The 18124-nt window shown below is 40.4% G+C and overlaps 1 protein-coding gene across 1 annotated transcript in view; it reads right to left on the reverse strand.

Annotated features, from left to right (window-relative positions):
* The window catches only part of VCAN (versican), a 103979-nt gene that overhangs the window by 10511 nt on the left and 75344 nt on the right, over positions 1-18124 (reverse strand). The window contains exons 8-11 of the mRNA XM_088457915.1: positions 17386-17502; positions 15219-15332; positions 11363-11521; positions 11155-11237 (exon numbers count right to left, since the gene is read on the reverse strand). Coding sequence (XP_088314041.1) covers positions 11155-11237; positions 11363-11521; positions 15219-15332; positions 17386-17502 — 473 coding nt within the window. The remainder of the gene's footprint in view (positions 1-11154; positions 11238-11362; positions 11522-15218; positions 15333-17385; positions 17503-18124) is intronic.

Here is an 18124-nt window from a genome sequence, read left to right on the forward strand (position 1 = left end):
TACTTTCTGCTGCCAGGAACTTGTTCACAACACTGCCACCTTGTGGCGTTCAGACTGCAGACCACTATAGCACTGCATTTCTATGCTTATATACTTTACAGCAAAGGTTTTCATTTATTAATATTAATATTTCATGTGAACTGACAAGTGTCCGCTGCTCTCTGTGTGATGTGCCAGTGTGTATGTGTATTGTAAGTAATGCATCACTAACAGCATTGTGATAAATAAGGATATTCTTCTACGACATCCTGGAGGATGAAATCACTTGGCCTGCAACCTTGTACCTATACATAGTCAAATATACCTCTTTGGTGTGTTATAATAACTTTATATTTCACATTATTATATCATATATTTAATATTACATTGGAGCATTGTGACAGCAATGCATTCAGTAGTCATGTCATATTGAGTTTGAGAACCAATAAATATATGCAGGCCGCACTGTGTGAAATGCGTGTTAGTACATGACCGTGGGAAAAGCTTTGTTGGAGATGTAATTAAAACGTTGGCAGTTTGTACATCTTATTATTAATGTTGTAGAGGAAAAGATGACAAATCGCAAAAAAAATGTTAACTATCTCTGTCATTTCATTTGGCTCTTCCTATCTATGCTGTGCAACATTTCTTACGCTGATTACACGTTTAACACGGTGGAAAACAATAAATGAGTTTGAGCTAGAACCTATTTCCACCACTGGAGTTCCAGTAACATCCCCAGGTACTGTAGTAAGGGGCCAAATAAGAACTACAGAAGCATTGCAGTTAGTGCCGGATTCTAATTTCTATACAATTTATCAAACGTGAGTCGTACCAGGGAAATACGGAAATTTAGCAAACTAATAATCTGCAAATATGTTAAAGTAAAATAATGAGAACTGTAAATGGTTCATGTGATACAAACATAGAGCTTTAGCATTTATTCATTCATCTTACTATCAGTCATTACTGTATGTTTTTTAGGTCATCGAGATCACGAGAGCAATGCATTGTGTCCGCCCAATCTCTGTCTGCCTGTATGTACTCAAGATACAGACCACACATGCTCATGCATTTACAGTGCTCTATAATATAATGTAAATCAATATGTGTCACGGAATCGGTATGTAATGCGGCTGTCGGGGTGCCTATTGTCAAAATACAGACAGTGGCATCCCGATGGTTGGTACCCCGACAGGGGTCGGGTAAGTATAATTACCCTTCCCCTTTCTCCCCCTAACCCTCCATTCTTGTAGCCTAACCCTCCCCACCCTGTACCCTAACCCTAACCCTCCCAGTAAGTGCCTAAACCTAACTAAACCTAAGTCTCTCCCCTTCATGCCTAAACCTAACCTTCCCCCCTTAGTGCCTAACCCTAACATCCCCCCGAGTGGTGCCTAACCTTATGCCTCCTCCCTAGGGGTGCCTAACCCTAACCCTCCCCAAAACCTAACCTGTGCCTAACGCTAAGGACATCCCGGACTTACCTCTTTCGGGCTGGCGTCCTTCTGGATTCCGGTGTCGGGATTAAGATAGGCGTCGGTATTTCGATGCCTATCTTAAGTACTGTATCGGACTTTCAGTGTCGGCATTCAGGCCAGCGGCATGCTGTCTGCCTGTCTGATATCTACATCCCGAGTAGAACAATCTAGATATAAAGACCCCCCCTCATTTAAACAACTTGTTAGTCTTCCTACTCAATGATGCAGGGCATGCTGACACACATCGAGCTAATCAGACAATGAAGGGGAACCCTGCTGATCAGTAGATGTTCTGTGAGCCATAAATAGATGTTATCTGGGTCAAACGTACTAGATTTCACGAACATGGCTGGTTTGTCTGTACATCACAAATAACACTGTTAAGTTTAGACAAGAGACGGCATTTATGAGGATTTCTTTGTGTGTGCACTGTGCACAGATCTCTTGTGGGCATCGAGAGCTTTTTAAACGGTTATATAAATACTATGTTAGACTTGGATATAGTTAAAATGCCATATAAGGTCACTGCTTGTCAACTGAAAAAATGAATCTGTAACAGATTACTCCTTTATACCTTTGAAATGAAAATAAAAAGAGAATTGCTCGAGCAGCAGTACATCACTGTTAAACTTAAATGAAGCTATCAAATAAGATCAAGCTGTAACTTTCTTTTCTGGAGTACATACAAAACAAATGGGATAGAACTTTTTTTGTTTAACCAAGACTTTTAATTGTCAGGACGGAGTGATATAAATTTAGGCGTCTATGAAATCCATTCCAATATTTATTACCAGTTTATACAGCGCACACATATTTCACTGCGCTTTAAAGAGAATATTTCAGTCATTCACATCAGTCCCTGCCCCAGTGGAGCTAACAATCTATGGGCCTGATTCAGCAGCGGACCCAATGCCGATATTTACGCAGATCCAGCGATTATTTGACACACTGGGGTTAATAGTTTGTCACAAGCTAATTAGCCAGTATAATTTTGAAGTAAATTGGAGCAACCTGAGGAAACCCAAGCAAGCACTGTGGCAACATACAAGCTCCACACAGATGTGCCGTGACTGGGAATTGATCTCATGACCTCAGTGCTGTCAGTTAAGTTAATAAGTTAATAATACTTTGTTTTAAAAGGGGTTCTTATGGTGTTTTCAGTATAACCGCACACCCCATTACCACGTCACCTGCACCAGCCGTTTTTAAATCCAAAGCATAATTAGCTCGGGTCTATTAAGTATGATTACGTGGTGAGGTAAATAAGAACGTTCTTTGCTTTAAGGAAATGGTTGAATTCATAATTCTGGGACTTGAAGGTTAGAGCAGATATAAAGTAGAAGCTTCCAATGCTTTATAGTTCATCATTTCAGAGCCTCCTGTTAACACTATATTTAATTACATTTAAGAACTCTGTAGATCTGTCCTATATTTCTTGGAAGAAAACTCTGGCCTGATTCAGCATTGGGAATAGAGTGAGATCTCTCTCTCAACTGTGAACCTGAACAAACCATATTGCAATGCAAGGGGTGTAAATACATACATTTTTTTACATGTGGGTAAATAGTGGCTGCTTTTGCATGTAGCCCACAAATACTGCACAGCTTTATTATTACTCTACAATTTACATGTCAGTTTGGAAACACTCCTCCCAAATCTAAATCTCTCTGCACATTTTAAATCTCCCCCACCTGCTGTGCAGCATGGTTTCACCAAGATGATCAGTAGAGAGAGATATCGCTCTCTATTCCCAACTCTGAATAAGGCCTTCTGTCTGCAACAGCAAATAATTTAATTCTCTAGCAATTTAAATGACTTACTTTATTCTGTATTACTATTATTATCATTATTATTATTATTATTATTATTATTATTATTATTATTATTATTATTATTATTATTATTATATAGCATTACCATATTGTACAGTGTTTTCATACCAGTATCTTCCCCTTCTGAGCTTATAATCTGCTACAAACTCCACATACAGTATACAGTTAGTTTTTGATGTATCATCTATTTTAAGTCAAATTTAACAACCAAGGGAAAAAGGACACTTCAATGTGCATACAAAGGTTTTTATCCATAGATGGTTTTTTGCAAAGAATCATTTTATAAAGGTGCAAGTTAAGTTTTTGTTACAAACAACACAGAAATGTATATTATTTAATCATTGTAATTATCTTTACATTGCAAAATATTATTATTGTATATAAAAGGAGGATATTAACCATACTTAACTGGTACACATAACACAAAAGACCTTCATGACTGTGATACAATAATGCCTTGTGGCCACATGGTGGTGCTGTTTAATAATGACAGCATTTATCCTTGGGAAGTAGTTTGTGCTAATTTATTTATAACGTGGTAACATATTATTAGGAACTTATTTTAGAACCTTAGCGAGCTTTATCCATGTTATTTAGGAAATGTAGGTTCTAAGAATAGCAGAGTACTATTTTGTGCTTGAGTAAAGAAAACATGGTTTTAGGAATATTATTTTTGAACATATATGTAACCTAGCTTATTGTATTTTCATGTCAGATTATGGGATCATTTAAAGTAAAATCAAGAAAAACCATTTTAACATAGTGTTTTAAAATACATTCTGAATTAACACTTAATCACTGTCATGATTTAAAACATTAATGAGGATACACTAAGCAATATTCGAGGGGGAAGTGTAAAAGTGTAATGAAGAGGTTGTTATAAAAAGGTAAGGAGTATATTTACTAAAGTGTGGGTTTATAGAAATGGAGAAGTTGCCCATAGCAACCAATCAGATTCTACGTATAATTTATCTAGCACCTTCCTGACGATAACAGCTGGAATCTGCTTGGTTGCCATGGGCAACATCTCCACTTCATTAGACCCACACTTTAGAAAATATACCCCTAAGTTTGATACGAAAGTTAGACTTTTGCACTATGCTTTGTTATATGCTGTATCAATAAATGTTAATAAATATGTTTCTCTTTTTCATTTTTCTGCCTCTCTGTACACTGAGACACAATTCTAGTCTTCACATTTCTCTCCTAAGACTAAATAGAGGGCCTCCACCTTTATAAGTGCTAAGGGGAGAGGGGGCATAAAGGTAGGTTGGTGTAAAAACAAGACAAGTTACAGTCCACACCAAATTACATGTCCATGACAAGGGACATATCACATATATGCAGCCTACGGCCTGTACAGTTTTTTTTTTGTTCCATCTTAAGACAAACTGGACAAATCTGCAGTCAAAGTAGGGCTGTTGCTTTTTTTTGTTAAACTATATGGATGTTTGTAAGCCCATTTTTCTTCTGTCGCGTGTTGATGTTTATGTGAATTTTTTTTAAATAAAATAATGCTGACACGGTTAAAATGCTTTCATTAGCATTAGTACCATGTCGGCATTATGCGTCAGCATTACCATTACACTGCCCACATAGAAATTGTCAACACTGCAACTGATGACAAACTAAATATGACTTGCCAAATGCATCTCACTCATATCTCTGCGGCTGTAAATGTGCATCAATGGGTGGCAACAATACGATTTGTAGGTGCGTCGGGTGTCGTGGGTGAGACATCAGAGTTACTGGCTATTTTGAGTCAGTAACGTTCTGGGTGGTAACTTCAGAGGGATCTCGTGTACCTATCATGCTGCTGCTGCTGATGGCTCCTCACACACTTGCAGATAATAGTGGGCAGAGCCGTAACTAGACTTTTTGGTGCCCTGTGCCAGAGAGGGCTTTGGCGCCCCCCTCATTTTTCAAAGGGACATAATGCACCCAAAAAAAGGGCCATGGCCTCATGGGGAAGGGCCAGGGAAGAGATAGGGGAGGCCAGGAGATGCTGGGGATGAAATAAGAGGAAGCTACAAGTGAGAATGATGATAAACAGAAATCTGACAGGCCCAAACAGCGCCCTCTGACCTGTGGTGCCCTGTGCCATGGCACCGGCCGCACTACCCTAGCTACGGCCCTGATAGTGGGGCAGTACGATCACAAACATGTGTATGCTTTAGGATAGGGGTGGGCAATAAGCAGCCCCCCAGCTGTTGTAGAACTACACATCCCAGCATGCCATGACACAGTTTTGCTATTTGGTCATGCTAAAACTGTTGCAAGGAACGCTGGGATTTGTGGTTCATCAACAGCTTGAAGGCGGCTTATTGCCCACCCCTACTTTAGGATGAGGATATAGTTGCATTAGCAGTCTGTTTGCAATCCATTCGCATCCAGAATGCAGTCTCACTCAGACCTGCGTGAGACTCAGAATGGGCCCGTTATATCTGATTTTCCTACCAGAAATGGATGAAAAACGGATCTAGTATAAAAAGGTACAAAAGTGCATTTAATAACGTATAACTGACAAACATAAAAGATAAATAAACAAATCCACTACGCAAACTATTTAGTAGTTTAATAATACATCTAAAAACGTCTGCGAGCACATACGGCACCTCATTCCGAGGTGCACGCAGTGATGGATGCCATCGGCCCTTGTTTTCAGTCTTTGCATGCATCTGATTTGCACTGCACATGCATCCCGACCATCGACGGCTCCAGAAGGGCTGCAGCGCAGTCCAAAATTCAAACAGGGGAGCCACACCAACTGCCACCCCAAACTCTGCCAAACATCACCAGCCGGGACTCACTGGCAGTTGGTGTGGCTCCCCTATTTAAATTTTGGAGTACGCTGCAGCCCCAGTTCTGGAGCCGCCACTGATCCCCATGGTTACCAATGGGAGATGCAGTAAGATTTGGATGCAAGAGCCTTGAATTGCATTGGGAATTCCCGGGAAGTAACATGGGGGTGGCTTAGCATAAAGACACCAATGCGCCTGCGGAAAAAGATGTAGCTGTGGCGCATCTGTGTGTACCTTTCAATCAGGTCCACTGTAGCCTTAGGGGAACTGAAGTGACAAAATAAAGGACTGTACTGTAGCTTGTTGAGTGTATCAACTATAATATTTTGTAATCTAAAATAATTGTCACATTATTATTATTATTATTATTATTATTATTATTATATAAGAGTTATTATAGAACATGTTAACTCACACAAGAAATAACTGCTAGTTAGTGTAATTAGCCTTTCCTAAAAAGAAAGAAGTTTATTGCTCAGAAATGTAAAAAAGTAAGTGCACACACTACAGATGAAAGTGATCCTAGCGTAGGCTCCTGTTTACTGGAATTAAATGCTGTAACACAACTGAGAAGTATTACAAGCTGTAACTTGCTAAATGAATTTCTGCAGCTCGCAGTGACGTTGCCGCAGTCGGCTAATCATCGGCCTGCACACTTCCTTCCTATGGACATTCTTTCAGCTATAGACAATGTGATGTAGGAGAGAAACCAGCCCCTGATATAGCGCTAATCTTACATTGTAACAGTGACTTCACTGCTGTACAAAGTGGCAATTATCAGCAGCATTTTTCCAAGGCATCTGAATAGCTCTTTGTGTGACCTCCGGTTGTGTGTTACACGAGCATAGTCACTACAAAATGCAGCTTACATGCAGCAATTCTTGGTGATATCCCAAGCTAGGTTGATCAGTCTTAATATTGTATTTAAATTCTAGTTATTGTCTATGAAAATGAGTCAGTGGTTAACTATGTAAGTATAAAGTAATTTGCATATAATACAAAATGTATCATTTACCATGGGTCTTTTGTTATGCTCAGTATGTACGACGAGGGCTTTCCATTCAGCAAATAGATCATTTAGGCAAGTTTAAAATTGGTTGATTTGTGCCTTTTTATACTCTCACTAACTATGTAACAATGTTACTTCTGGCACTGCTATTTGTTCATCGCTTTTATTTGTATCATTCCACTTCTCATTGGTTACCTGAGTGATTTGCATCCAGCTAGGTCTAAACTGTCCTAAATGCATTCCAACTTGCAGCATGTATGGGCCCCTTATGACTCCCTCATTCCATATTATAACGCTTCTCTGCAGCCATGCCCTCACTAGCATAATCCCACCAGTGGATGCGTCCCGACTTCTCATAGGACCAGCACACTCCTCTCCTGCTGCTGTAGACATTCCCAGGATCTGATTGGCTACTGGTTGTTCAATCCCCACCCACTTATAAAACTGAGGACTTTTCAGACCAGCAGGAGATAAGTGCTGAATACAAAAAAAGTGGTCAAACCCTAGTCAAATGCACCTTAAGGTGGGTACACGTTAGAAGATATGTCGCCCGATCGGCAAATGTGTACCCATGCGCGCTCCCCCAGGTCATCCATCGGGGTCGTTCCGTTGGCCTGCATGTAATCCTGAAGGAACGACCCAGCTGCTGACACCAGGCAGGTGAATGGAGCCAGTGCCCGACATATAGGGTGGTCAGGCACCAGATCATGTAATGTGTATCGGCCGCCTAATATGTCATCCTGTCGGACGTCGCATCGCTGGGTACACACATCGGTAAGTGTGTGCCCAGCTTTAGAAAGGGGATAACAGCTTACATATAAATATTTATCTTAAGGTAGGTACACATTAGACCATATGTCGCCCGATCTGGCAGATCGGGCCGACATATCGTTCACATCGGCAAATGTGTATCCACTATGGATGACCGTGTGCACTCCCGCAGGTCGTACATTGGGTTCACTCGGTCGGGCTGTCGGAACAACCCAGCTGCCAACGCCAGGCAGGTTAATGGAGGCGGTGCCCGACGCATCGGGCTGTCGAGCACCGGATTTTGTAATGTGTACCGGCTGCCGATATGTCGGGCCTTTGCATCGCTGGGTAGACACATCGGTAAGCATGTACCCAGCTTAGTGTTAAATCTATGAGTCAATGCTGGCCAAGTAGGCAAAGGGCTTATAAACATAGCAATATGGTATTATGTTATTATAAGTCCCTTTAGATGGCAAGATACCCATTACCCATACCTGCATTACAGAGTACAGTAGTGTACATAGAGACTAACAGACATGTTAGCAAAATAATGGAACTTGTTAAGCTCTATATGATATGATTGACAGTTAAAACCTGAAACAAACACTGAGGGGGAGATGTATGTAGCTTTGTAGAGAGAAGATTTTGCCCAAAGCAACCAATCAGCTTCTAACTGTCATTTATCTAGCACAGTCTTTGAAAAGACAATGAAGCTGATTGGTTGTTTTGTGCAACTTCTCCAAGGCTTGATACTGTGCATCTCTTCACCGAGTATTAGTGTAAACTGTTAGCACTGCCAAAATACATCCCCTAAAATAAATATTCCTCATTATCTTAATTATTGTTAGCCTAGAAAACGCTTATGCGGTTAGTTAATTACTTACGCATTATATAAAATATTAAAAAAATATTGCATTTATCTTTCCCGTTATAATCTCAGGTATCTGGCCTTTATGTTGGACAGTATCATCTGTTATGTAGTGAGGTTGAGCAACTTTAGCTGTAGCTAGGCAAGTAATTAAAATGAACTATTTCCAAACTTCAAGTTTGTCTTGTTTCCAAATATCTCGAGTTTAGTTACTAAGTGAGTCTGACAGAATGGCATTGTGCCTGTGCGTAATAAATGTACAAAATGCTGAGCTGTGAGGACCAGCTAGTCTGGTGCAATGCATTCCCTGTGCCAGGTACTGTACCCTGGCATAACATATACTAAGTTCTGTAAAATGTTAGGATAATTAAATATTAGGATATGCTGTTTATGGAAAAGTGGCACTTGGCGCAACAAAGGCTATAACCTCAGTACAGATTAAGTGATCTCACTAAACAATTTTATGGCGTGCCTCCTGAGGTTTTACAGCTGGGACTTTGTCTGTTTTTTGCCGTTTACTTATTTACTGGCAAAAGTAATTTTGCCCGGCAAATAATGCAGTTATCGGATATATGGATTCCTTCAGCATTCAGAATATAATGCAATAGGTCATCAGAAATCAAGTTAAAATATACTCTTTAGGTGGAATGAAATGAAAACTACATTTTCTGCTTCCTTTGTTGATTTTCCTGCTGTTACTAATACTCAAAAAGTTATTTCGCTTAGTGAAACGGTCCAATGTTGTACTGTAAATCCCATCACACTTGTAAATTCAAAGTAAAGCAATTCCAAACTCCGTACACAGAAATTAGGTACAGTACTACCAATGGGTTTGTTTAACAATTCTACATGGTTTATTGATTTTTCATTGTATATTCATATCATCTGTGCGTTAGCTCCATTAAAAGTGATATTAATGTCGCTTAGTACTTTCCATTCACATAATAAAAGTTGAGGCCTAGCAAGGTGTGTAGGACAAGTTTTGCGCAAAACTGTGCCAAGGCCTGCCCAGGCATAAAATACTAACATACGTTGGACTATTCTCTTTTTATGCTGCTTTATTGATATGGCCTAGACAAGGACATACATTTTTAAACCACAGGAGTCAATACCAGTATATGGGTTTGATATATTATGTCGACGGTGATCATGTCGGCATTCATAAAGTCTACATAAGAATATTGACAGGGTCATAATGTCGAGAGTGAATGTGTCGGCATCCACCAATATCGACATGTATAATGACGACACTTTTAAATGTCGACATGGACAGAATGTTGAAAATCTATTTGTACAGTATCTGTGACCCTAACCCTTACTCTAATGTCAACATTTAAACCATGTCGACATCATTATGAATGTTTAAGCAGTGACTGTCGACGTGATGACTGCATACCATATTATATGCAATAAAGTTTTATATACAGAATTATTGTATTGTAGAGTAGAGACAATATCATTCAAGTTTAGTAGAGACACCATGCACAAACTAGTGCTATAACAATGGCATCCTTAGTGGAATATGAAAGAACAAATTAATTTGATTTTCTGGGTATTAGAACATGGCTTTAAATCTATGTTTAAATCTATATTCAGCTATAATATCAAAAATTGGTGTGCGGACAAATACTCCTCCCCTCACACCCCCCTTTTCCTCTTCTCCCCTGCACATACACTCATTACTTTTTAAGACTTTGGGGTCTTGGATTGAGATAAAGTGAATGGAGTTAAAGTACCAGCCAATCAGCTCCTAACTGCCATGTCACAGGCTGTGTTTTAAAAATGCCAGTTAGGAGCTGATTGGTTGGATCACCATTTGAGATTAGTAATGAGTGATAAAAAGAATATCACTGGTTGATAAATCTGGGCCACAGTATGAGCCAGATTCAGAGTTGCAAGCAAGTCGGGCGCATCTGCAGCCACATCGTGTGCTCGGAAATGAATGCGGATCTTCGTCTATATTCACAGGTGGCCATTTGCTTGTGAAAGTAGCCGCCATCACTATCAACGCGCATCGCACCTGCTCTATACCTGGTGCAAGAGGTCCGTCTGAAATGAACTCTGACTAAGACACATTCCCACCTATATGCCCATGACATGCCATCAGAGCACTAATCTTACATGCAACTGACCAGCTGCCGCCCAGTTATACCCACAAAGCCACTAGTGGAGATGCCTCTGACATGCAAAGGACAATTGTTTGTTGTTGCTCAAAGTTGCGTATATTCGGCTATGGAGCCCTCACAGTGAGAAATGTCACAAGATCCGTCCGCAAAATGGACCAATCAGTCTATGTAACAACATTGAAGGCTAATAAACAATTGGGTGTTATTCCAAAGTGTGTTAAGGTATTTTTGTCCTCTGTTAATAGGCCGAGCACAATGAATGGCAAGTAAGATCATGTTCTGAAGCATATACTTAGATGCAAGCTTACCAGTGTGGCTCCATCAGTCCAGCGGAAATCATTCTCAAACATCTTATCATTCAGTCCAATCCATTGGTAGTCATGGCCCAAGCCTTTTAGAGAGAACAAGATAAGGGTAAAAACAGCCGTAATAAAAACAAACTTCGCAAGACACAAAATACAGTCTAAAAACTAATACTGCTAGATATACAATTGTTCCAATGTAATTAGCACTTACGGTTGACAAAATTCTGCTCTTCCTGTGACAAGATGCTGGTCAGGTGACCTCCCTGTACGCGACACTCTCTCTCTGCTGCGTCCCAGGTGCGTCGGTGAGCAAAGTATTTGTAGCAATGGCCTTGGAATTTGTGCCAACCATAATCACAGATTTCAGTGTCTAAATTGGATTAAGACAAATGACATGAATATTTTACCATACAGCATATTTATTTTGCATAGTGCATAAGGCATTGTTCTGGTTGCTACAGCCTTTCAGTAGCGCGTCTAGTTTAATCCGAATGTTTGAAATAAATACTCCCCTATATTATCTTATATTATTATTATTAAGTGAATAATAATTTGGGACAAGGCAAAAGAGGCAATATTGTTTCTTACACTTGCTATTAAATCTACAGTGTCGTCCCTATGTGCGTATATGATGTAACATTCTATGCATTCAACTACAAGTACTTTCTAATTTTGGAACCAGATATGAGTAGCCTGTCTTCTTCCTGCTTTATTGAATATCTCACATATGGCTTGTCAAATATCTTGTCAGAGCAATATGGTGATAGGTTATTATCGAACGTCTATTAACGCATGTCCATCCAAATCCGTAATCATTAAAGAAAAAAAAATAGCTAGAAGTTCTGGGTATTCAAATATGGTATGTTTTCTGCATCTGTGTTATTTTTTCCTCTCTTAAGGTAACTGATGGCTTAAGCAATATAATTGTGCAACTGTAGCATTTAAATAAGCAAACACAGCTACCATCTGCAACCTTACGGTCAGCTGGCCCTGTGTGATTAAATTCTGCAAGCGTGCAAATCTTTAAAAAGAAAAAAACATACACACATTAAATGTATAGAAAAAAAACTTCTTGTCATGCAGAGTCATTTTTCTCTTGAAGTCAGCATAGCTACATGAAATAATATTACAAAAGGGCTAAATAATATTTCATAATTGATGTAAACATCGGGAATGATTCAATGTTCTAAAGAGTAGATCATTGAAGGGGGTTTTAAAGGTGAATGAGCACATTTTGGAAGCTTAAAGCATATATTGTTGTATGTGAAAGACAGAACTTGATAAACTGCAAGTAGTAAAACTTAATCTCAGCATTAACCCACACCCATCCTGTGGTACAACGCAATACATGATCAATCTACTTGGCAGCTCTTTAATTCCAATGAGTATAAGACTGACGCGGCAAATTTAGTCTCCTGCCAGACGCGAGTGTCTACATCGCTAATACGGTTTTATTTTGTCTGGCAGAATGGAAATTTGGCTGGGGATACTTTCCCCAGTTCCCAAACCACTGCACAGCCCTAAGCTAAGGGGGAAAATGAAAACCAGAGATGAGGAACCAAAAATCTGTTACTTACTGATAGACTAGAAAACTTTTAACCACTTACGGAAGCAGCTTTGCTGATATTGACTATCTGCTTACTGGCAGGCGAGAGTTAGTGATATTACTTTTATTATTGCCAAATCAAATCTGCACTAGATACGTAACAACCAATCAGCAAGTTTGGCATAAAGCAAGGGGATACTTTGTTGCTATGGATTTAGTACAGACAGAGTTGCACATTTGAACATTGTTAGCAATTAATTCTATGTGGGTTTTATTCACGACATTGCTGGGCCGCTCTGCTTTAAGATCTTTGAATTGCTATTGGTGCATTTTAACATCTGAAATTCACATGTGACCACACTTCAAACAGAACATGTCTGAAACAAGTTATCATTAAAATCCGCTTCCTTAATCAAGTGTAATTATCCATTAAGCGAAACATTTCAAATGGAATTAAGATGTTCTTTCTTTTCAGTAGGGCCGCTAAAGTATACAGAGTGGTCTGCTTACTGTGGCTTTCACCCTCTAACCATATGGTATCACTGTAATTATGGATTGTGTACAGGACCCAAGGCACAATGCCTGTGTTAGAAAATGCACTTTGGTTCTTAACCCTCCATTTATTTCAAAGTGACCTGGGTACAAGGCTGGAGCTAAAGTCATGTAATGCAACATCACCAGAAGACAGAGCAGATGTTAATCAGAAAACAATGGCTAAGCAATATGTTGTAATATACACAAAGATTTCACATCTTGATAAGCATTACAAAAATTTAAGTAACATGGGGGTCTATGTACTTGAAGAGAAATAAAGTGGATGGCGATAAAGTACCAGCCAATGAGCTCCTTTCATTTTTCAAACACAACCTGTAACTTGACAGTTAGGAGCTGATTGGTTGGTACTTTATCGCTATCCATGTTATCTCTTTCCAATGCTTAGTACATAGGGCATGACTCAGCATGGACCGCATGGCTGCGTTCGCATACAATCGCTAGCTGCGAAAATATGCTAATGAATGCAATCACACGGCAACCGCAACACTATACCAAGACGCCCATCACTGTATGAAGCCACCCACTTCCCATGACGTGCATCCGCGTCAGCAAAAACATTGGTAACATCGAGTAACATCAGAACCATTCGCACAGTTGACCCGACCTCACAAACTGCTAAACTTCCTGTCGCCATCTAGACCTATGCCAGTGTATACAATCGCAGGGGCTTAATTATGCACACCCCTGTAACGGCATTCAAACGCACACGCACGCCTGCGTTCCGCTGACCATCCCCCCTCTCCACCCCCAAACAGTCACTTCCTGTCATTCACTATGCGATTAGATTGTGTGCTCATTGCAATCGCTTCCCGAACACAGCGGCCGGTTCACGCATGCACACTGCGAAGCATACGCATGCCCAGAGCACAAACATCAACCGGCTGCGTATGCGTGCAGCCGGTCGATGTTTGTGCTATGCGTATGCGTATGCGATCCAACCTGAATAAGGCCCATAGACCCCATGGTCCTGAGCTTCCAGCTAAATAGTTTCTTTTTGTAAATTCTATCCTACTTTCACAATTAAATGTACACTGGCTAGTAATATACATATCCCCCTAATACTTACTAAATTCAATACACTATCTTACTAGCTGTGCACTTCCAACATTACTTTATATCATCAAACAGCAGAATGATCTGCTTATTTCTTATAACTTACACAAACTGACATAACTAGTGCACAATATGAGACTATAATCTATTCCTGCCCCCAGAAAATAAAAGATTATGGCTAAATAAAAAACAATGCAAATTTATATTTCATTATTTAAATAATTCTACTAAGTTTCTTCAGGACAATCTGCTCATTTTCAGAGATTAAAAGTTTTAATTTTATCTCTGTTGCCGCCAGGGCCGCTGAGACATTGGGCAGGCCGAGCACTGCAGGGATGTGGCAACCAGAGGGGGCCAGAATATGCTATGGATGTAAGTTGCTCTGGTGCGTGGGGGACATGGTTGAGGTATCGCAAGCGGGCTACAGTGGCCCAGGCCCAAGTACTGTGTACTCCAACCTTCCTGAAAAAGATGGTGGTATATTTACTAAGCAGTGGCTTTTTAAATCTAATTGTCAGCGGTTCTGGCCGTGTGATTTAATATGGCAATACTGGTACATTCAAACTAAGCAATGTGTTGCATTTAATATTATTGCTGGTGTAAACCCTGCAGCCATAACTACCGACAATTGGCACCTCTGATATGACGCCGCATAGTAAATATACCACCATGTTTCTTTACTCAGAAAGACATAATCTATAGCACAGCATCTGCTGTTTCCACCTATAACTCAGGCAAGCAGTACTCCAGCTGTTGCTGGCCTGTCACCCATGATGCTTATTCACATGGAGAACGCAGTCCAAACCTGCACATACACATAATCTGGCAGTCTTTCTAATGGTATCTCAGCAATTCTTCAAAAGACAGTGGGTCGAGGTCAGTTATTAACTGCATTGCCCTTGTATTATTTTACCTTGTTCACAAACTGCACCTGAGTAGCTGGGAAGACAGATGCACAGGAATGAATTCATACCATCAACACAAGCAGCTCCATTCCTACATGGGTTTGACTGACATTCATCAATATCTGCAGAAAAGAGGCTGAGTTAGGAATGAGGCATAAAAAAGTGCTATGAAAATTGATGCTGCAAAATCTGAACACGTTGTTAGGCTGCTGAAAACCCTGAACCATTATTAAATGGCAAACCCAGGAATTATTCTAAACCAATTATGAACAAGGATTTAAAACTATTTTTGTCTTCAGTAGCATTTGTGAGACTACTGATGTGTTCACATGCACCTATCCCCAAATTGCGCAAAATAGCCCCTTTTGTCGTTCCTTAGTCTTAGCGACTTATGCTGAGCATACTCCGACAAACATTTTATCTGACAAGCTGACACCATCAGATATTCTGGGCCATATACTGCGAGATATTTAATAGTATATGGCCACAATATCTGCGTTACTTCAAAGGGCAGCGCATACATTGACAGATGCGGCCGACTAATTATCAAGTCTTTCAGCCATGCTAGATGGTTTTACTTGATGGCGGCTATACACTGTACAATTATCTGTGCAATTCATCGATATCCGGCAAACTGGCCGGATGATTGCCCAGCATTAGTGGCAGCACGCGCTTTGCCACATAATTGTTCACAGAATATGCCTCTTTTTCTCATCACTAATGTGACAAGTTACAATACACTAGGTCAGGCGCTGGGTTTACATGCAGCTGCTGTTTGCGACTCAGATGCAAGCCTGTGTAAAAAGGCAAAAGACTGAGGTCAGATACAAGTGAGCCGCACCATGCATTGCGCAAACGTTAAGTTAAAGATTAAGTTATACTTAATCTATAACTTTATACCAATTTCTCTGCAACAAAAATAATACTCCTAAATGTCAAGGACACTATAAGCGACTTTGTAAGCAGCTACAGTGTAAAAAAGATACTAATCTCAGGAAAAATGGTCTGGGAATCGCTGCCCATGGCGGCGCGTCTATATTGCACCATATGGAGCAGAACAGAGAGGTGTATGAGGCCTTATCTGTACATTGCTATGTCCTGCTGCACAGTATAATGCTTACCACAGTAAGGAATCCCTGCACATGTTCCTGGAAATCAGTTTGATTCACCGCCAGCCGCATGGTTCAAATCCCGTGAGCGCTGCCCGACACAGGTGGAAATCCTGATCGTCCTAAGGTAAGTACTACCTAACCTAATTCTACCCCCTAACCCTAACCCTCCCTTAGGGGTGCCTAACCCTAACCTCCCCCCCAAGTGCCTAACCCTAACCCCCCTCTAAGTGCCTAAACCTAACCCTTCCTTCCCCGCAGCATAGAGCTAAGTCCCCCGGGGGGGTGCCTAACTGCCTAACCTTAACCTTCCCCCGAGGGTGCATAACCCTAACTCCTCCTACCCCTAGCCGAAACCTAACCTCCGGGGGGTGCCTAACCCTAAATCCCCCCCAAGGGAGCCCTAAACCTAATCCCTCCCCCCCTCCCTCGCGGCTGTCCGCACCCGGTGCCCGGCTTACCTTCGATCGGTAAGCCGTGTGTCGGGCTCCCAGCGTAGGTCTAATGACAGGTGTCGGGATTTCGACGCCCGTCATTAGTGCCTTGCCGGGATTAAGCAGTCGAGAAACGGGTGGTCGGGATTAGGTCCGCCGGCTTCCCAACTGCATACCTGTTCCTGCACACCTCTCTGGGGTGCGAGGGAGAATGAGAAAAGATGCAACACTACGGGGTGCCATCCCAAACACATCAAGGAGAAATGAATCGCATTCAGTGTGTAATATTCTCATGGGGATGAACTGGTTGGTTATCTATTGCAACAATGTAAACAGAAATGTCTCCGAGGATCTGGTTGGCTGAAAAAGACATTAACTGACCTTCAACATAATTTCTTCCACAGATACAGAATTCCCACTTATCATATTGCAGAGCCCTGTGCTGAATTAATTACATTACATTCTAAAACATCCTTCAAATCAATTAGTTCAGCACATGTAACCGCAATAACAACAATAAGTAAGACATTCAGGAATATACGCTACACACAGACATAACTGGAACACAGAAAGGTACAGTACATTACCCATAAGGGAGAAGTAACAAAAATATATTCTCTCCTATAACTTACCAATTTCACACAGTTCTCCACTGAAGCCTGGCATACATGTGCAGACAAAGGAAGAAGTACCGCGGGCATAGCACGTCCCTCCCTGCTGGCAGAGATTTACCCGGCATGGATCATTGGCTAAAATAGGGCAGAAAAGGGCAATATAGTTAATATAATAACAACTAAACATTATTTAGAGTTTATCCAATCTTCAGTATACTTATTTTAGCATTTATATTTGTAGATGGTTAGTTGGGACAAACAGTAATACATATAGTATATGTATTGTACTTCAAGAACACAGAAGGTTTCATGAACAGAAAATAAGTTTCTCTATTTATAGGACTATGAGTTATTTTTATTTTAAATACTCATATTTTTATTAGGGATGTGCAGGCTCGGATTATTTCGGATTTTCCCAACAAATTCTGATTTTTTTTTTCCGCCAAAAATCGGGTCTCAGAAAGGAGCAAAACGTCATATTTCATGGCAAACATCATATTTCATGGACTTTTGTCCAGGAATGATGATGTTTGTCCATGAAACATGACATTTTGCCTCTTTCTAAGACCAGATTTTTGGCGGGGAAAAGCCTGAACATCCCTAATTTTTATATCTGTTGTTGACCAAAACATTTGATAATGATCATTAATAAGTCATCCTATACCAAACAATGTCTTATGCTAGAGAATAAAAATAGATACACATGTGAGAAAGATTTCTCAGTCTGCAGTTAGAACTTTTTAATGGGGTTGGTCAA

Source organism: Taudactylus pleione, unplaced genomic scaffold (genome assembly GCF_031769625.1).
Source record: "Taudactylus pleione unplaced genomic scaffold, aTauple2 ptg000792l, whole genome shotgun sequence".
NCBI lineage: Eukaryota > Metazoa > Chordata > Amphibia > Anura > Myobatrachidae > Taudactylus > Taudactylus pleione.